Below are 21,736 nucleotides of genomic sequence, written 5' to 3'. Positions count from 1 at the left end.
TAACCTCATATTAAAAGCGGAAGTAGTAGTAATCAACTGTTCCAAGTTTTAACGTTAACTGCTATAGAGTAAAAACGATAACGAATAGTAAGAAACAGTCCTCTTTAATCAATTAAGCATTCTACGAATACATTCCATCTCCACTCTAATCTGTTTATTAAATCCGGAATTGCTAGAAATCCACAACTTTGAGTTTTAATGGTATAGGGAAGAAACGGTAATAGATACAGAGAAGTAGTTTTATGTATTTAATTAAGCGTCCCAAGAATGTATTCCATCTCCACTATAATCTTTGTACTAAATTCGAAAGTAGTATAAATCTACTACAATTTCCGGTTTCAATATCAATTGAAAAAATATCACACCATACAAATCAAACTCCTTCACGTGGTGTACATATGACAGTATTACTTGTTTATTGCAAATTTGTCAAATCCAGCTTTGCTTCTTCACAAATCCACATAATTATTATTCATATTATTATTCTCCTATGTTGTCACTTGCAATGCAATTCTACTTTAGATACTTCATTTTTGTTTTCAGTATTTCGGAAACGAAATATCAAGTGCGTTAAAATAGTGCAAAGGAGAGAGGAAAGTATAATACAAGTGAAAAAGGGGGAAAAAGTTTTAGTAAATATGAAATCAGAATCGTTTCATTCTGTAAAGCCTGCCATCTGAAATAGAGGCAAAATAATTAGGACAACATTATTAATTATTATACAGGAAGTCGCATTTCTTTTATTCACCGTTATTAGTATCATGATTCTTACCTTCTCAAGATATTTATAGAAAAGAAATAGGGAACATTCAAAGTTTTGTAAGAACCATGATACTGGTACACTTTGGATAAAGCAGATATTTTTTTCTTCTTTCTTTTTGGATCAAAAGATCCAATATATTTCAATCAAAAATTTTCTTGTACGCCTTATATCTGGAGAACTACATATAGTGTAGCCCATAGATGTTCATTTTGTGTAGCCCTCACTAACCCTCGCCCTCATAGTGGCAGTTGGCCCTCGCCCTCATACACTCTCACCCTCGCGAAGGGAATTGTCTATCGCCCTTCCGCACCCTCGCCCTTGCAGTGACAGTTAGCCCTCGCCCTCGCGAAGGCAGTTGTCTATCACCCTCGCACATCCTCGCATTCGCAGTGAAAGTTGGTCCTTGACTTCGCGAAGGGAGTTGTCCATCGCCCTCGGCCTCGTGCACCCTCGCCCTGGCAGTTTGTCCTTGCCCTCGTTCACCCTCACCCTTACGAAAGGAATTGTCCATCGCCCTCGCTCTCATATCATTGAGGGCGAGGTTATTTGAGGATGGGGAAGCCCCCGCGAGGATCAGATCCTTAATTTTACAGCTTATTTGCTGAATTATTCCTTAACATACGTTCTAAACAAAGAAAACTAAACATATCATCGTATAACTTACTCGAGATCATCTAAAATGGAACAAATGATTGACTACTCCACGCTTAATATTACCATGAATATGTTCAGATAAAATTTGAATAGTTTCCTTTACACCTTTCGGTGCAAACTAGTATTGTCCATGAGACGAGACGAGAAATAAGGTTTATCATCTCATCTCTTAAATTTTATAGAAGTCTCGTCTCGTCTCAATTTTCGGAAACTTTTTATTGTCTCGATTCTCGATGACTCACTTCTCGTCTCGTTCTGTAAATTTACATACAAATTGTATTCCATTATCTAGAAATTCTCAGAATCCTTCTGCGTCACGAGAGGTGTAAGAAGGGTGTATGTAAAAAAAATTTAAACCATATTTATTATTCGAATATATTGTGATTTGAGTATCTTTAAACGTTCATAAATGCTCTTCATTGTGATCACTTTTATCAATTTATAGGTTTCTCAAACGGATCATTTAGCACTAAAATAGTGTTTGAGACCTAAGACTTGGGTGAACTAGTCTTGCTCACAAGACTCGAAAAAACTCTCGTCTTGTCTCGTAGTGCAAATTATGAGTGATAACGGTAATGAGGTTTAAAAAGTGTTGTTTTCAACTTATAGTTTCTTATAATTATTAACATATAAGGAGATAACGTAAAAGATTGAGTTAGTTATTTGCACGAAATTAGTTTGGTGAATTTTGTTTACAATTCCAGCAATAACAGCCTTTGTAATATGTGGTATATATTTCTTATGCCCAAAAATCATTGACCCATTTTTTAATGTTACTTTTGTGTGTAGAAGCTAGTTTCTATTTTTACTAAGATGATGAGGAAGACACCTCTACTAAATTCAAAGAAATCTCTGCGTCAACACAGAACGAAGTGTCGTTTGCCCCTCCCCCTAGCGGCAGCTTTAGATCATCAGAGAAAATTTTCACTGCACCCCCCCCCCCCCCCCCAAGAAGCCCGTCGTTAATCCAGCCCCGGATTTCAGTCCTAGATTACCTGTAGACGTTATAGCTGCAGATAAAAACTTTTCTTCGGGTACCATAAATTGAAGGTTCGTTCTGACGACTTTTCCAAGAAATGCGTATTGGTTGGTGAGTAGGTAATATTGTCTATTGCCTAATAATAATAATAATAGAAAAGATAAGAACATGTGTCCGACCAAAATTTGTTACTACTGCATAATAACTAATAAAGAAATTATCATATTTAATGTATTTTAGCAGGACAATATGTCTTCAAACACATAATTGAAAGTAGAGGCTGTTTTTGAGGGGTCATATAGTTAAAAATTTAAAGCTTTCTTACTTCAAAGTTAGGGGGAAAAAGGTAATCTAATGGACTTAGAAGGTGCAGGTCCCGGTTAGGAACATTATTGCGGGACCTCAGGTTCCCAACTAACTTGCATATATATTGCATATACTATATTGCCCCCTCAAGACACACCCACACACCCACACGAACATACATATATATATATATATATATATATATATATATATATATATATGTGTGTGTGTGTGTGTGTGTGTGTGTATGTGTGTGTCTTTGAGCATATAAAACTTCGTTTTGGGTGGGAGAAGAGAAAAAAAAAGTACAAATACATCTCACTGAGGCTACATCATCCGTGTGTTCATGAACGTATCATATTACTTAATATCTATTTTTACAATAGAAGTTGGAAACGTAAAGAAATAAACTAGTGCTCAATCAACTTCAGAACATATTGCTTGTTTCCAGAAACTTAATACAAACTATTCATTTAAAAATTAAGCGCGAGCCGAACTGAGGGAACTGAGCCCGAGCACGAGCCCAGTTGAAAGAAATGAGCCCGAGCCCGAGTGAATGCGTGCCCAGTTGAGGGAAGTGAGCGCGAGCCCGAGCGAGCCCAGTGCAAAATGAACAAAAGTCATTCCATCAAGTCTTTTTCCATCTGATCTACTGCTTTCTGTTGGTTCTCTCATTGATTGTGTTTGTTCAGATATGCGGATGCCCAAGAGAGGATGATCACAATCTTTGAATCTTTTTTCTCGCGAGGATGAACATCTCTGGTGTAGCCAAACCCAAACTGTCAGTTAACTCAGTATGATGTGCTTATTCCGTAGAAAATACGAAAACTCGATTTAAGGTCCGTTCAAAAATTTTGTGGCTCCTTGATCGAAGTTTCAATATATTTCATTCAATCAAAAATTTTCTTATACGTCGTACATCTGGAGAACTACATATAGTGTAGCAAAACCCAAACTATCTCTTAATTCAGTATAATGTGCTTATTCCGTAGAAAATGCGAAAACTCGATTTAGAAGCCGTTCAAAAATTTTGTGGATCCTGATCCAAAAACTAATTATTGGCCAAGATCGCAATCTCTTGATGCATTTTTTAAATCATTCCTGAAATTCTTGACCAAGATCACAATCTTTGAATCTTAAAAAAAAAATAAATAAATAAAAAATAAAAAAAATATCCTATTTTGTTAATAGAATTTCTTTTAGTTCATTTTAATATTATTTCAGTTGGTAGTTCTAGGGAAAGAAGTTACATTAGACCATTGTTTACTAAAACTATTTTCCCTTTTTTTATTGGATTAGTTCAATGCCACAAAATTTCCGTACACCTCTTTTCCATCATTATGATTATTATAACTCAAAAATTTTAGTTTTAAAATAAACACAAGAGAATTTTCATTAGTAAAAATTTAAAATTTGGAGGTGATGTTCAGTTATAGATGGAGTCTGTTATTTATTCACACTCTAAATACAATAAAATCCTTGTTTATGCCACTTATGAAAAATGTTCTTTATAAAATGGTTCAGTTAACAACTCAGTATGATGTGCTTAGAGATGTGTTTCGAGTCAGTTAAACTATTCATCTTCATATCATAATTCTCTGTGCTTAGTAAATAAAGTATACGAACAGTAGTATAGACTGCGAGCATGATGATAGTCACAATAGCAACTAAAAATATAACGTTTCATACTCACCGATATAAATCACAAGACGGTAGCACGTTTGAGGGACACGGCCCTCATCTTCAGCTGACTCGAGTTTGAAAAGGGTTAAAAAGGTAAAAATATGTGGGAAAGCGAGGGATAAAAATAGTTTTTCGAAATAAACTACTTCACGTCCACGAACACTCTAGCGAGACAATATGGCGTCCGTCGCGAACTCCTTTCATCATTTCACATGTTCTGCCGTTTTAACCTTTTTCATACTCGAAGTCAGCTGAAGATGAGGGTTATGTCCCTCGAAATTGCTGCCGCTTTGTGGTTTATAGCAGTGAGTATGAAGCGTTATCTTTTACTTGTTGTTGTAAGGCATACTAATGTTTTTGGATAATTTTTCCATGTTTGTTTGCATTGGGTAATATGAAAGCCATTGCATCTAGTAAAACTTTAGATTCTCAAATTTTATCGACTAATTTCAATTTTTATATGTATTTGATTAAAAAATATATGAACATTTGCATTTTATTTTAAGCTTTCCCTTCTCCCATGTTTATTTATGGGATGCACACACATTTACTGTGTTCGTTCCGAAACCTTGTTTCGTGCTTCTTTATCGAATTTTCTTAATTACCAACATGAATAGGTAGATTACAAAAGAAAATCAGATGTAAGTTATTAAAAAGTGTATATATATTATTTAAATTCTCTTCCATTGTGGTTCCTTTTATGCAAATGAGTTCGTAAATTGTTTAAAACTTGTATTTGTCTGTAGTCTGCACTATTTTATTAAGGTCACTTACAAATGTTTTATTTCCCCAGGTTAACGTAGAAATGAAGGTACTACTGACTTGCTCTTCTGCTATGGTCTGCAGAACAATATTATCTAATTTATTTATTTTGGAAATTGTTCGGTGCCTTTCAGTTGATTGTTCGACTCTTCTTCCAGCATGTCTTCCAGTTTATGCTGCTGTAATACGAAATGGGTCGTCGGATCAGACGACTTCATGATAACCTTTCACTCGGGAAATTTAGAAACAACCTTATAAGTTTGATTACAAAATCTTCAAAATAACTTAATACTGGGACGCGTCTGTATAAGTTCCAAAGGACAGTATGACAAAGTGTCTGAAATCCTAGAGAGAGAGAGAGAGAGAAAAAAGTAATCTGAAAATAACTAAGCAATTGCCATCGGCTTCAACTTAGTATACTATGCTATGTATACATCAAAGAGTGAATTCAATACCAAATAAAATTCAAAAGATTCACAGAATATATTTCTAGCAATATATAAGAACGTATTATAAATTAAAGGATAAAGAACATTTAAGTTGTTAGTAGTGAAGAAAGGAAATGCAAATTGAATTAAAAGTACACTATACATGATAAAACACCAAGGATATTCGGAACCTGAACATGTTCTCATTGAAGTGAACTTATAAAATTCAGTTGAATAGACCAAGAGTTAATAAAGGTAATAGGTGAAAGCAGCGAGCTTATTTAAAATATTTACTGGAGAGAGAAATCTTCACCGATAAAGCAACACAGCAAAACTAACATTTGAAGTTATATGACAGGCAGTGGCTGTACGATTATATTATTCTACTCTGAAAACACAAGAGACTTCTATCAAAGGTGAACTGTGTTAATCTATACGTGTTCTTCTTAAATATTTTGAACAAAAATTATGGACAATTTGTCGGAATACCCTAGTGCTTATAAAGAGAAATAGAAAAGGATTTTTATAGAATTTCATGTGTCATTATATTTATAGTTAATCAATTCACGCTATCAATTTCAACTCTATTTAACTATAATGTTGATTTGCTTTTATAATAAGATTATATTGTTTGAATTGATGCATCAAAATAACAATAAAAAACAACAAACAGTCAAATGTACTGCTTCAGTAATGAATTTGAATTTTGATTAGAAAAAAGCGAATTTTTTGAAAGATTTCTGGTTGCTGGAAATTGAGTAAAATCGAACTTGCTTACTAAATGCTGATTTGAAACGTTCCTTATTTTCTCGTTATTCAGTAATGTGGAACTAGGAAAGGAATAAAAGAAACTTGAAAATTGATAATTACAATAAATATGAAGCAAACACATAGAAACACACACAAAATGAAAGGGAACGGTTGACTAATCAGTGGATATAACACAATACATGTTGAGGAGGAGCTTGATAATTAAAAGCAGAACAGATTCATAACAACAAGAAAAATAAAAAGGCATGCCTGGAAGAGAGTTCGTTAATATCCACTGAATGGTCACCAAAAGAAGGACTACGAATACCAAAGCTCAAGAGAAATACGAAACTTTTAATTTGCTGAAAAAGAAACTGTAAATAAGAATTATTGAACATTCACTTATACAACATAAAATATATTCATGTTTCATTAATGAGGAGAAAATACTAAGTATAGCTTGAATTCTAAAAAGTATCCTGCAAGAAGAGAAGACATAACAGAATAATGAATCAAGTTAAAACAAATATATGTATATATATATAGAAAGCAGTTGGTGAAAGTGCTTCCTTATACATTTTAACAGCTTAAATTTGTCATTGGAGTATATACTAAATGAAATTGAAAACATTAAATTTCATGTGCTTTAAATTGATTACATAGTGAACAATATTACAGAAATTAGAACAAATATATTCTGTGTATCAATCCTATTTACACAGGTTCTAGAGATAAACTTTCTTTAGTATCATGTAGCGGAAGCAAACTAAAGAATCGTGAAATGAGTTTAAGTAATTCTAATTCCAAAATCTGCATTGATAAAAAAGACAGTATTTTATGTACAGCAAGAAAGCGTACATACACTTAATGAAATATATCAAATAATATAACTCGAATCAGTCATATTTAGAATCAGTGTTACGATAACTAGTTCTACAAGTATTACAAATTAAGGAAAAATATAAGTTGAAATTTTGAGCATTTTTGTATCATGTGTCATGACTAGTTGCCATAGATTTCTTGAAAATATTTGTTACGTATAAAATAAATGTTCAAAATTAAATTAGGAAAAATATGCTAAACAGAAGGTTCACAAGTTCTAAAAATATTTTAAAATATTTACATATCAATTAGAAACATGGAAAGAAGTACTGGTACAGCTCCTAATAGCTGAAAAAATGTTTCCCTCGTTTATATACATCATTGTACGAAGTCTTTATTGCTAAGTTACACTGTGAGAGAATTTAATGAAGCATTACCCAAATAATACGCAACAGAAGAAAGGAAGAAAAAATAAACACCACAGGAAAATGCTACCATTAATCGCTCAAAGATTCAGCATAAACTGGAAGAATATCTGGAAGTGAGTCACCTCAACACTAAAGAATTTACCTTACTTGCATGTAACTCCTAGCGAAACATTACTTTGGAGCTAAAATAGTAGATGCCACGTCCTTATAGAACAAAAAAAGATGTAACTACACTAATCCATAAATATCCAACTCTTCATATATTGTATTAACTTATCGAAGGGTGAGTTCCTCTTAACGTGAAGCAGTCCTTGAGTCCTTGTTCAGACAAGTAATGAGAGGAAAAAAACATAAGATGAAAATGTTTTGGGGTTCTTTCATCTTTAAGGAAGTTAATGTGTCTGGGGCACAATCACTTCAGGAGAATAAATTCTAGAAATGTAAAACTATAGCTAGTAACAGATAAGTTTGGATTTCGAATAGATTTATTGGACTACAAGAAAAATTACTGTTACGAAGGTGTAAGGGAAAATCACCTTTTACCTTAAATTTAGAGATTAAAAAAAATGTATTTATGACACTATCAAGTCTTCATGGTGTGTTAAAGGGTAAGTTTCGAAGTTTCACGAATCGGAGTAGTTAGTAGATACTATTTGTAATGAATTAAACTTTGTACGTAAATTATTAATTACGGTCTTAAAATATCCAAGCAGGACTTACTTTGCTACTTCGTTAATGAATTTCGATACAACATGTTCATATGTTAAGAATTCTTCTCCTAAATGATCATGAGGTTCGGTTGTGTGTGCACTTACTAGTGAGACTTACAGGAGCTGAGACAAAGGAACAAATTACTGAAGTATGTAAAATTGAAAATAAAAACTTTCCTGTATATGCACACCCAAGTTTAATGATAAATTTATTTGACAAATTGTCCTTCTCAATAACTTCCTAATAAAGTGATGACCCAATTTACGTCACTATTTTGAAACTTAAATACAGTGTGACGTCCTTTAGTACAGAAAACGAACATTGTACTTTCGTTAATGCATTCAGGTTATTTAGAAAGGAATTTCAATTTTTGAAGGAAAATTCGATTTAAAAAGAATCAATTTTTGATCGGTATTGAACATAGTTCTTGACTTTCCCCATAACCAATTTCAAAAGGTGTAAGTGGCAAATTTTAGTGAAGTAGTTATGTTGACAAGAGTTCATTTCCCTCTGCTAAGTCAAAAGGGAATTATGCTTAATACAATGAACTGAGAAGTTGGAAGGCAATCCCGCCGAATTCTGTCCTATTTCTGTTAGTACACGTGAAATATCAAATAAGTAAGTCTTCGATTTTGATAACACAATATATCTTCGTAAACTGCAACACCAGGAAGTTTAGTTCAGTTTTAGTAGTATGCCAGTATATCTGGGTTTATGATACTTCATTTCTCTCTCCTGTTATTTGCTGACGCCTGGTTTAGCAAAGTTCATTCCGCAAGTAAGTTCAAATTTTTATTTTGTAGGAGGAGTTTTACTTTGTAAGCTCCCTCATGGCTATATTGTTAGCGTACGTGCCTTGGTGCCGGAAACCCGGGTTCGATTCCCGTGGGAACTCGTGCGCTTCGGATCACATTTTAACCTGTAGGTCCACGTCTTTTATAGCCTTAGTGTTAAAACGAACGTTAAATTTTAAACCAAACAACCAAATTTTACTAAGTAACCTTATTTGAAATACAATATGAGAACGTGTGGAAATTTCAGTACATGATAAACGTTTATTAGTGTTTTTTCTTAAATTTATTTTGTTAAAGTTGTGTTTAGATACATGAGATCCGTTTGCATCTAAACGTAGATAATGAATATTTTAGAAAATTTAATGTAATTCTGATGCAAGTTCAATTGTTAACTTATGATTTTTGATCTTTTACAGGAAGTGGACATTGATTTAGACAAATTACCAAATAATTTAGCATATCATAGAACTGGAGCACAACTAAATCCAAAATTAGAAAGACTGGAATTCCCAAGGAATGACATAATCTACATTCGAGATTTAGGCCAAGGAGCTTTTGGGAGGGTTTTTCAGGTTAGTTGATTTATATTATTACATTTGTTGGTAGTTATAAACGAAGATATTTGTCATTAGAATGACATTAGATTTTGATTAGAATAGACGCTAAATAATGATGATATACTCAATGAAAACGCATTTAAGAATTCTCCCTGTACGAAACTCACCACAGAGAATGTATCTGTAAATGCATGCTGGTCTTAGTTTAAAGATTCCTGCACACCGCCCAACACGGAGGGCATGATTATAGTAGTTTGAGGACCATTGAACAATACAATGAATGTTGTTGTGTGTAGACCACAGTCTGTGTATGCAATGCTAGGATGACACCAGAAAACGCCTATTATTGTTATATTTGGGATGCGAGAAGCTGGGTATGTGTTCCACAGCATTGTCGTTCGCACGCATCATAAAGTGCCACTGGTCCATTGGTGGTTGATTTACTGGAATTTAAATACCTTTTCAGCATCGAAGCTATATGATATGGGACGTGTTGTTTAAAGTTCAATCCGAATCATTACTCTTGTTTAGGGATGCGCACGAGTCGAGTCGAGACAGAACTTTCCTGAGAATATTCGAGTCGAGACACAGCTCTTCCAATAGAAAAATATACGATTTTCGAGTCGAGACATCACTTTTACAGCAGCCTCAAATCTTGTCTCGTGCGCATCCCTACTCTTGTTTGTATCCGAGGCAAGAATCGAACCTGAACCATACGAACTAGCCATTTGGCCACTAAAGGCCATATCCGTCCCTGGTGTGTGCGATGGGAGCCAGAAGGTTTCCACAAAACACATATCCCGCGATGCACCGGGGAGCACCTGAACAGATCGGGTCTCTTGTGGAATCAGAGCCACCATGTTCCCACCGTCAGTGTGAGCGCACGGGTACTAAACAATCGATTGTTCGAGGTAGCCATAGGTTCTCGCGATGCGGTCGCACTATTACTTATGGGAAAGGCTGCGGTGGGAAGCTGGTGGTGTTGAGGCATGGGAGTCAGACACAACTATGACCGTGTGCGTGTTCGTAGATGTGTAACTGAGCAAGAAAATCTAAGCTTGTGTTCACGTGTGCCATAGGAACCAGATTCGATATTCTGTTACGGGAGCAATAAGCTACACATATCGTTCACATCATATTTATTCAAGCGACTATGACTAGTGCGTGCATATTCGTGACATTAATCCTATTCTTTGAGCTTATCTAGACACTTTGCGGAACGCCATCTTCAAACAGAATAACGAGCGTTCCGATTCTTCCAGCGCAACCCAGCGTGCTCTACTCTATATACGCCTTTTACCCTGGTCTGCTATGCATCTGGTAGGACAACGCCTGGCTACTAGCAAGGCACTAGTAGCGACAAGCTATATCAACATCATAGGCGTGCGCAACGTGGGTGCCATGAGTGCCTTGGCACCCCCATTAGACAAACTTTTTTATGTAGAATTATTACAAACTGAGATTACGTGTAAATTATTTCCCGTATGCATGTGTGCCGTGCGTCGCCGACGCAGCGTCGGGTGCAATGACGCTATCTTTCCTTAGGGGAAAAGGGGAGGACGACATTCCATATGGTGGTACTTTAGATCTGGCACCCACATTCCCAATGTCCTGCGCACGCTAGTGATCAACATCTACACTCTTTTTGCATAAATTGTTACATAACAAAGTAAAACAATATACAGATTCATTATCCATGTATCATTGCACATTTATAAGTATTAGTTGTGAATAAACAAAAGGTAAAAATACAGTGTCTTCTTTTATGATGACCAGTATCCCATAGACGATCAAAATGCAACAATATATCAGACCTCGTGCCTTTAGTCTAATGGATCAATAACCATGCTCCATTAGAGGAGTAATAAAATTTGTCCTCTATCCTTTTATTTGGCATGGTATTTCCAAAGTGAGAACCGAATCAGATAATCGCATTCCATGTATCAAAAACAACCATACACTAAATTTTCTCTCCCTATGGCCAACTATTCAAGGAAAGAAAAAAATGTACTAATAGTAAAATTTCCGTTTTTCCCCACGCCTATTGGGGCTGGAATTTCCAAGCTTTTATAAGCAAACAGGATGTTTATATATTACTATTGTATGAAGCAAGAAGCCCTCAAGTATCTTTTTTTTTTTTTTTTTTTTCATGTACATGTTTAAGCATTGTAATTAGAAGAGAAAATAATGGAGATAAGTAAACAGGGATATAGCCTAGTCTTCTCAGTTGGGCATATTAGGAAGAGACGATATTTTGAGAAATGTGATAGAAGACGTGATGGTAGGTTACAATCTTTTTAAACCGGGACAGGGATATAGGGGACTGCACTGGGCAGCAGATATTTCATATTGTTGGATAAAAGTAAATTATTCAGAACCAACAATTACACTAATTTATTATCCCCTACTTGAGTTTGGTAACTGTAACGCTGTAGGAAATGACTATAATAGCCGTAATAGATGACAAACTATTTTCTATAGGAATTTATTGGACATTTATCAATGAAAACACTCGGTGGACATTAGCATTATGATCTGTAAGATTAAAGTAAAACTGATACTCCGAATGTTGCTCATTTGAAGCAACTTTTATATGTTCACCACAAAGCTCACTTGGCGCGGATTGGGACCGAACGAGGAACCCAACACATCAAAGGAGCGTGCTCTATTACTGCGCTATCGCAGTCCCATCGCTGCCTTTTACATGTGCAACTAATGAGACAGCTTTCATTAAGAATGTTAAAAAAAAAGAAAATAAAATGCTTTAGTTTACTGGTAGGAAATATCCTGCTACTTGAGATCAGTAAAATGGATTGCAGGAATGAAAATAAAAAAAATAAATAAATAAATAAATAAAATAAAAAAATAAAAGCTATTAATCTCCGAAGCGGATACAAAATGTACTTACAAACTTCAGAGAACTGTCAAGACTAGGCAAGTGTCACATACTGACTGGACTTACTTCTTCTTCATTGATTGACTTTTTTTTTTTACTAAGAACTAGCAGTACCTTAGGAAGAACAATAACATAGAACAATCAGCTCTAACGAGAAGTTCCACTACTTTTATGCCTATGTATTTATAAATGTGCACAGTTAAACCTGGGTGTAGAAATGCTTTCTTTCGGTGCTATGACCACCCGAAAATTTGTCGAAAAATTAAAAAAAAAAAAAAAAAAAGAACAGTCATAACTTGAGAATAAAATTTCGGATCGAAGTCAGGTGAAGGGAAATGTCCATTACTTTTAGTCGTAGATTCCATTAATGTACTATTGGATGTAGTGCAGAGGTGGTGCAAGGATGACTCCCACAGAAACTAGAGAATCCCTTGGGTATTTTATCAAAAGTTGAATGAGGAAAATAAATAGCAAACAACTAAAATATGTCAAGCAAATAGCACAGTACATTGTTCAAGTTAGAACACTGTTAGAATTCGAAAGAATGAGAGATATACAAGTTTGATTGATTTACTTCGTCTCAGTACAAAATAAACTTGGAGAAAGAATTGAAATGAAACGAAGTCTTTAGCATCTTATGGTTACACCTTTTAAGCTAATGGAGTTGAGTTGAGTTGATTTTGAGTTTAACGTCCCGTTCAGCAGTGAGGCTATATGAGACGTGGACCTACTGATTAACATGGACTCCAAACCACTTGAGCTCCCGCCAGGAACCGAACCCGGTTCTCCCGCGCCAAAAGCGCGTACGCTAACCGCTTAGCCACGAAGAAGCTCCATTAAGCTAATGGAGACGGAAAATAAATGAACGGTTCTTGTCCAAGTTAAGAGGGTGTGAAAATGGAAAATAGGGAACTTTGATTTAGTATAGGTGCAAAACGAATGTGCACAGAATGGTGGTGTCAGGCCGCATTTAAAGAAATATAGTATATAGTATTCAAAAGTGCAAGTATCTCATGTGAAGATCGAGTGCTCAAGGGATTCTTACAAATTATGTGAATAAATTTGAGCGAAGCAAAGCTGCATGAAAGGATTTTCTTCTCGTAATATCTGTGGAAGATAATAATTCCGTGCATAGAAGAAACGCAAATGGATGAAACAGGAGTTGTTGTGCGTGATGCGATAACAATACAAAGAAATGCAGTTCCCATCTAGGAGTTTACTAAGTTTCGTACAAAGTAGGATAGCTTTGACATACTCAGATTTAACATGTGCGTACTTGTGTACTGCAATATGTCTACAGAGACAACTATGAAGAGTAACAGTTCGTAAACGCTGCTGAAATTGGCTACATTGAAAAGGTAATAATAACGAAACAAACTTTGCCGTGTATGGTCAAACACGTCTGGCATTTCGGAGATGACTGCCACAACATCATTAACTCGGGCAACAAGTTCTTCGGCTATTATGACCGATGCTGCAAACATAAGACGTTTCTCCCCTCCCCCCCTCCCCAGAAAAAAATATCAAGAGTCGTGATGCCAGGTGAGCGAAGTGACCATAAATCCTTCTTTGCAAATCCGACGACCTGCGAACGTTTCATTTAGTTATGTCCGCACATTGCTGTCAAAATATGCAGTTGCAGTTCTATTCTGGAAGCATATCCTTTCTTATGTTCAAGGGTACATTTTCCAACAGTTTTGTTAGAACGTTACGTAAAATACAAGATACGTATCGCCACACAGGCAGGTCGGTAATGAGTAAGGTCCTACCACAACGTCATCACATGTGATCTTTGCACTTTTTGATATTGCATATTATGTTTCTTTATATACCACTTGACATGACAGTCTTACGCACATTCGTTTTGCACCTATTCTGGATCAGTTTCTTTTTCCTCATTTTCACACGGTCTTAATTTGGACAAGAACTGTTCATTTATCTTCCGTCTAAATTAGCTTAAAAGGCGTAACCATAAGACCATCGTTTCATTTCAATTCTTCCTTCGAGAGCTTATTTTGTACTGAGACGAAGTAGATTAATCAAGCTTGTATATCTCTCATTCTTTCGAATTCTAATAGTGTTCTAACTTGAATGATGTATTATGCATTTTGCTCGTCGAAATATTGTACTTGATTGTTGTTTATTTTCCTCATTCAACTTTCGATAAAATACCTAAGGGATTCTCCAGTTTCTTTGGGGGTCACCCTTGCGCTGCTCCTGCACTGCATCCAATTGTGCATTAATGGAATCTGCAACTAAAGTTAATGGACATTCCCATTTATCCGACTTCGATCCGAAATTTTGTTCTCAAGTCATGGCTGCTTTTTCATTTTTATTTATTTATTTATTTATTTTTGACAAATTTTCGGGTGGCCATAGCGCTGAAAGGAAGCATTTCTACCCCAGGTTGTTCTGCACTTTTTGTCTTCTCTTGGTGTCAGGAATCATCTCCCAAGCGTTGTCAACCATGCGCATTAACATCCTGTATATACAGGGTGTAACTTAATTAATGTAACAAACGTCGGAAGCTGATTCCTGACACCTATGTAAGCAAAAGAGATCCTATGAACATATAGCACATTGGGCATATTGGCGGAGTTAGCGAGGGCCTGCCTGAAAGTACACTGTTTAGAAAATTACGAGTAAAACAATAAATGAAAAATAAAAATAAATAAAATAAAATAAATAAATGGTTTTTAAGAAGCAGTTTATTATGAATTTTGTTTGAATAGAAATAACTGCTGCACAGTCATGTTCAAAAAATTAAATACTTACAATATGCATAATTACAAGTTTACATTGTCAGCACATTTCTTCTTCCGTTTGCGTCTGTATCAGAACAAACTACCGCCTGTAGAAAATGTCCAAAAGAAAATTAAATATTCATTTGAGCATGGCTGTACTTTTCGCAAACTTTATCAAGATAATTGAAGGTTTTACATATTTAATAAGTTCTTAATTTCGTCTAATTGTATCTCTTTTATGTTTAGGCCAAAGCACCTGGATTAGTGAAGGGAGAAGAATTCACTTTAGTTGCCGTAAAAATGTTAAAGGAAGAGGCATCTGAAGATCTGCAAGTGGATTTCGAACGTGAAGCCTGTCTTCTTGCCGAATTTGATCATCCAAATATTGTAAAGTTGCTTGGTGTATGTGCCGTTGGACACCCTATGTGTTTGCTGTTTGAATACATGGGTCGAGGAGATCTCAATGAATTCCTTCGTTCTTGTTCTCCTAGTAACTATATTGTGCGTAGCTTAGAAGGCGATGGGGAAGTGTTTCGTGATGTGCAGCTGACACATGTGGATCTGGTGAACATTGCGAGGCAGGTGGCGGCTGGGATGGTTTATTTGTCCGATCGAAAGTTTGTGCACAGAGATCTGGCCACTCGGAATTGCCTCATCGATGAGAACATGGTGGTTAAGATTGCGGACTTTGGGTTGTCCCAAAAAATTTACTTACAGGATTATTACAAAGGTGATGAGCATGATGCTATCCCAATTCGGTGGATGCCTTTAGAGAGCATCCTTTATAACAAGTACACAGTGGAATCGGATGTGTGGGCTTTTGGTGTTTGTTTGTGGGAAATATTTTCGTTTGCTTTACAGCCATATTATGGTATGACACACGAAGAAGTAGTGAAATATATCAAAGAAGGGAATGTGCTACCGTGTCCAGACAACACTCCCAAGTCAGTGTATGAATTGATGAAATTGTGCTGGAATCGTAAACCATCCAACCGCCCTAGTTTTCGAAGAATATACAGAACACTGGAAGCTATTCAGGCGGAGGGTGAACGTGGCAAAAGCTACCAAATACATGTGTAACGTTGCGTCAATCATTTCATCAAATCACTCATCCAGTGTGCTTTTTTTCAGTGAGATTTTGTCCCATTATATTTTATTTGTTTACAAATATGAATTTTCTGTTTCATTGTCTGCGTTGTATTGAAACAGCTGTACAGTAAGCACAAATAGAATCCATAGTTCTACGTAAGCATGTTATACATGTGATTTTAACATAGGCATTACTTTTTCTCCATTTCTATTTGGTGAGACTTTTAGGTGGAATTTTCAATTTTCCATTTTGCATGTGTGGATGATTTATATTGTGCTATTGGGTCACATCTGATCAAGTGTGTGTGAATGCGTGAGGATGCTTGTATATAAACAGTGTTTGGGAAATTATTTAATACAAATATCCTATTGTTTCATGATGGAAGCTGTGTACTCAAAAGCCATGCCATGTTACAGATGCATATAATTTTTAAGATATAAATTAGTTTTTTTGTAGATTCTATTAAAAAAGTAACATATCAATTGCTCGGTGCAAACTAATGAGAAAAAATCAATTCTTAAATCACAAACTTATAGTCTTCCATTCAGTCACAGCTTACGCGTATAGAACACATTGTTGAGTATTGCTAAATTCGAAACTGTATAATTTAAATGTAGTTTAGTTCAGAAAATTTCTTAACAAGTATTTTAAGGAAGGTAAGAAAGTATTTTTAAAATTTGGCAAATTACACACACATATATATAAATATAAAATATAAAAACATATATGGTACTTTTATTTCTAGAAGTCCTGGTATGATAACATTCGCATGCTAAAAAAGATAACGCATTTATTATAACGATCACTGTGCCAATATACTGCTGTTATTTTATATGAAGCACCTTGTTGCTTTTCTTTATATAGATATTTTATAGAAAGAGGTAAATCTCTGAAGGATGTTGGTGCAGCATACCATTACGTCTCACTAGGAAAAAAAATAATAATAATAAAAGAAAGAAAACATTGTATGTATACTACCGCAGTACTGCATATAAGTGTGTATTTCAGGATAATTTGTGTGAAAACCTGTAATCAAGAAATAGGAAACTTAAAATTGGTAATTGAAAGTACGTAAGCAACAGACTTTAGAATCCAACGTTGTAAGTTTCACTCTTTTCCTTAGGGTGGAACAATGAGTCACGAAAGTCTTACCTATAAGCCAAGACAAGGCGGATAAATATTATTGTGATCCACTGTAGTAAACAAAATGTTCAAGAATAATTCATTCTTTTTACGTTCAATCTAAATAAACGAACAAATCATATCTACGACCAGTACTTGTTATAGACTACAGCCACACTTAAGCAATATACTGTTTACTTAAATGATCCGTACATATAGTTAGGAAAATTCAGTAAATGTGCAGGAGGTAAAAATCCCCCCCCCCTCTCATTTGCGAAACTATTATATTTTATTAGACTTACTGCATTATTTTGATTCTAGAATACGATAATGCATTTTTGTCTATTCAACTTAAGCCATTGATATGTCAGGGTCCTGATTGATGCTATTATGATATAACAATTGTACAACTAGTCAAAAATTTTATATATATTTCATAATCATTTTAGGTAATGCATTCTTTTAAAAACAATCCTATAGGCTGGAATTCCTTGAGAGGTCAATAAACCGACTGTTAATTGCTTAACATGATCATTTAGTTTTTGTAGTGTAGCTCTGAAATCATACATGTTATCTCCATTCTGCGTAAAAGACCTTGAATCTGTAAATTTACAATTGGTAACGAGATTCAGAATATATAGTATACTGTATTTTTATTATATATTGTTGCTTTATGTAGCTTTTTCAACATACAGAGAAAGTTTTACTAGAACCCTGAGAAAGGGAAGGGGGAATCACGAACTACAAAGTGTGGAATGCTCATAATGTCACTGTCTTAACTGTACAGATGTTCATTTATGCAGTGATAATGCTTTGATTATTGTTGAATAAGTAATAAAATAAGTTTTTAATTTAAAGGTGAATGATTTTAAAAAGATCTCTGCATACTGAAAGGAATTAACTTTTATAATGCTCTAATAACGGGATTAGTGGCTAAATATTAACTTACTGTGTTAATTGCAAGTTCTATGATTTTAGGTGCATTTTTAAAAAATGGTGCATATTTGTATATATTTAGGTCTTTGAAATAGAGTTTGAAAGAAGAATTCGTCTTACATGTTAGATTCAATTAGTATAAATTACATTGAATTTTGTTACTCAAATGACGTGAGTCAAGGAAACGAAAAAATAAAGCAGTTCGGAATCAATACCCAAGAGAATGTATTTACCTAACCAGAGTCGTTCATGGGTCATAGTTTACCATTCAGAAATGCTCATGGAACATCATTTTTGAAATAATTATTTCATTTACACCAATATTACGCCAGTAAATGTTTTTTCCTAGTAGAATTAAATCTTCAAAATCAAGGTGACTGGACACAACACTACGTAGAGGAAAGAAATGAGGAAACAATAAAAGGTTGAGAGAGAATCGGCAGATGAACATTCAAGTCCTAAATACGAGCCTTGTCTCTGCATAATGGGTTTTAGGAATATTGGATGTGAACAACTTCAACAATCCTTAACTATAACAGGTTGGAAAATATATAATGCCTTCCATTTCTATCACATATAGTAAGAATAATAAGTTAGTTAGGAACAGGTATTTTGGTTACCAGGACAAAGTTATACGGAATGTATGTTAGGATAAATGAGATGATTAACAAACAAGTCATGTACAGTAGATATTCAGAACTTCTGTAATTGAATACATCTAGATTAATTTGTAGAATGGTACTATTTTTGTATGTATTATACAAGAATATATTCCCTAGAAGAAATAATGGGAAGGACTAGCATGAAAGCTGAATGATCGACTTATGGAGTAAGATCAAAATGGTCATCCATAAACATTATATTTGATTTAATACGGAATAAAGAAAATATACCAGCTCAGCCAAGAACAAGTTGGTTGGTTTGTAGAATGTGATCAAATAGGTAGGATCTCCTCCAGGGAGTTTAAAGTACAGAGTCAAAAGGAAGCTATTTTGTACTTTAATCAATATGAAGAAACAGCCGTGTTGGTAAGGTGTATCATCTCAGCTGTTCTTCCAAATTTCTACAATAGTTTAAAAATTAATAGAGGCTGACCGTTTCCATCGTAACAAATTGAAGTTGTTGCTTACTTAAGATATTCCACCCCGTCCCATCGAGCATGTTTGATGTGATGGCCGTAGGTATGGACCATTGCACAATATAGCAGTTTCCAGTACAGCAGCTGTACCAGAGGTATATTGTTCTACTCCTGCTTGCAGACTTTTCGGAGGCTATTTACCGTGTGAACCCAATGTGACAATACGCTCAGCTTGAGAAGCGTAAAAGCACAGTAATTCATGGGACAGTTAAAAGCATCTAGACTCTTGAAAGGACAATCCTGGAACAGAATAACATGGATACCAGTTGCAGCTGTCATGCAACTGGTCGGTAGAAGACCACATATTTCGAATGTGCGACTTGAAGCTTTGACCTGGTGCAATTCCACACGATGGGTGTTGTTGTTATGCAATGCTGGTGTTTCGTCTGTGTAAAATGGGGATAAGACATGTTCTTGGAAATAAACAGCATTGATTTTGATATTTTTTTGACTTTGCGAATCTTTAGCCTCTCTCTGTAGCGAAGGCCGGTAACAAACAAAACCTTTCGAAAAACTTTTCTTGATCAAGTCAGAGTTATGCCGGTATTTTCATGAACATCTCTGTAGATGATGGTCAAAGCATTTCCAGTGTCACTTTGTAGATCCATAGATCCATGCTTCGTCCATTGTCAACAGATTTCTGGTGGTTAGCAGCTAGGTGGCGCTCGTAGTTATCTGTCCTCGCTCTCGCGTCATAGTGTTAACGCATGTAAGCTGGACTTGCGGACAGTTTGCAGCTTCAATTTGTAATGGATTGCACGATTTACTGTTGATTGGATACAGGTAATCATTCGGCCATGACACTGTGGTGAAGTCTTATGTCTGGATTCTCAGAGGTCACTATATCCCGGATCATCCTGAATGCTTCACTGACGCCCTCTTTGCATGCGATGTCGTTGATCATATGGGCTGAGGAGTTTGCTGCTGTAGATAACGTTGAATTATTGCACTAACATCGGCCTGTATTAGCACAAAACCTTTGTTCCAATATTATTCTACTATGCGGGAAATGCTACAGTTTGCATGGAAAAAGAGCCATAATTTACCTTCCCAAAACTATTTTTTGGCGGCATTTTGCCTACCAAACCACCTCCACTCTCTACACAATCGCTGAGACTCATACACATGTGCGTAGAGTTGCATTGTGAAACTCGGTTTGACAGGTGTCGCTGTTTGCAAGTTGTTCCGATGAAAAGAGATCAGCCTCTGTAAAAGGTAAGACATTACTGTCACTAGAACTTATCCATGAACAGGGTGGAACTATTCTTCATTTATGTGAAATCAAGTACTATGTAACTTAAATTGAAGCATGTATTTGTAAAATTTCTGGATTCATGCCCTGAAAACAGTTCATCAATTCTAAAGATATAGCACTACGTTAAAAATACTATGTTGGTGGTGTATCTCCACTAGACTACCATTACAATAAAAAGTTTCCATTCTGTAGGTATAAGTGCAAATTATTAACCCACCTTTGAATTGTAGAGTATTATATTTGCAACTAATTGTGCATAGAAATTGTTTAATTTACAAAACAGTGTCGCAACTCATGTTCTTGTTCTGTTTACGAATATCATGTCAATACCTAGTGATACTATCCATGATCTGCAGTATACTAATTTATCATGGTATACATTACATCAAATATCACTTACTGTCCTATACAAGGCAAGATTCCAAAAATAGGTAGTTCATATTATTGACTACCTTAAGAGTTTGCAGACAATTTGCCAATTGTTGTTTTCAGTATTTTTAATGTTTGGTTAAAGCGCATAATAGAGCTAAACAAAGGCACATGGCTTCCATCATTGAAAGGTGATTATGTATGTTTGCATTTAAACTGAAGTACTTGGTGCAAAAATCAGAAATCATCAATGTGACAGAATTTGATAATAAAACATGTCATGTAACTACTTGTTTTGTTTTCTTTCATCATTTGAGTTTTCATTCTTGTACTTATGAGATTAGAAAACGAGATCTCCATGTAACAAAAAGCTGACTCAGTTCCGCATATGGGGCGTACAGAGCATAAGGGAATAAAGTCAAATTTTCGAACTTGTTTGGAAAAGAAATTTTATACTGTATGCTTAACTACATGGAAAACGTTATTATTATTATTATTATTATAGGAGTTACTTACAATATTTGGACATTAATCTTCTAAGCTCTGAAG

General features: G+C 35.1%; 1 protein-coding gene across 1 annotated transcript in view; it reads left to right on the top strand.

The window, feature by feature from the left end:
* LOC145687340 (tyrosine-protein kinase transmembrane receptor Ror2-like) overlaps positions 1-21,476 on the top strand; it is a gene marked incomplete at its 5' end in the record, with an annotated part of 897,387 nt that extends 875,911 nt beyond the window's left edge. Inside the window, 2 exons of the mRNA XM_081760797.1 lie at positions 9,497-9,652; positions 15,524-21,476. Of these exons, the coding sequence (XP_081616923.1) occupies positions 9,497-9,652; positions 15,524-16,357 (990 nt within the window). The remainder of the gene's footprint in view (positions 1-9,496; positions 9,653-15,523) is intronic.
* Between the last annotated feature and the right edge of the window lie 260 nt (positions 21,477-21,736).

This window comes from Thermobia domestica, chromosome 6 (genome assembly GCF_964235325.1).
Source record: "Thermobia domestica chromosome 6, izTheDome1.hap1.1, whole genome shotgun sequence".
In the NCBI taxonomy this organism is placed as follows: domain Eukaryota; kingdom Metazoa; phylum Arthropoda; class Insecta; order Zygentoma; family Lepismatidae; genus Thermobia; species Thermobia domestica.
Note: the sequence above shows the minus strand (reverse complement) of the source record. Positions and strands in the feature narration are given on the sequence as shown.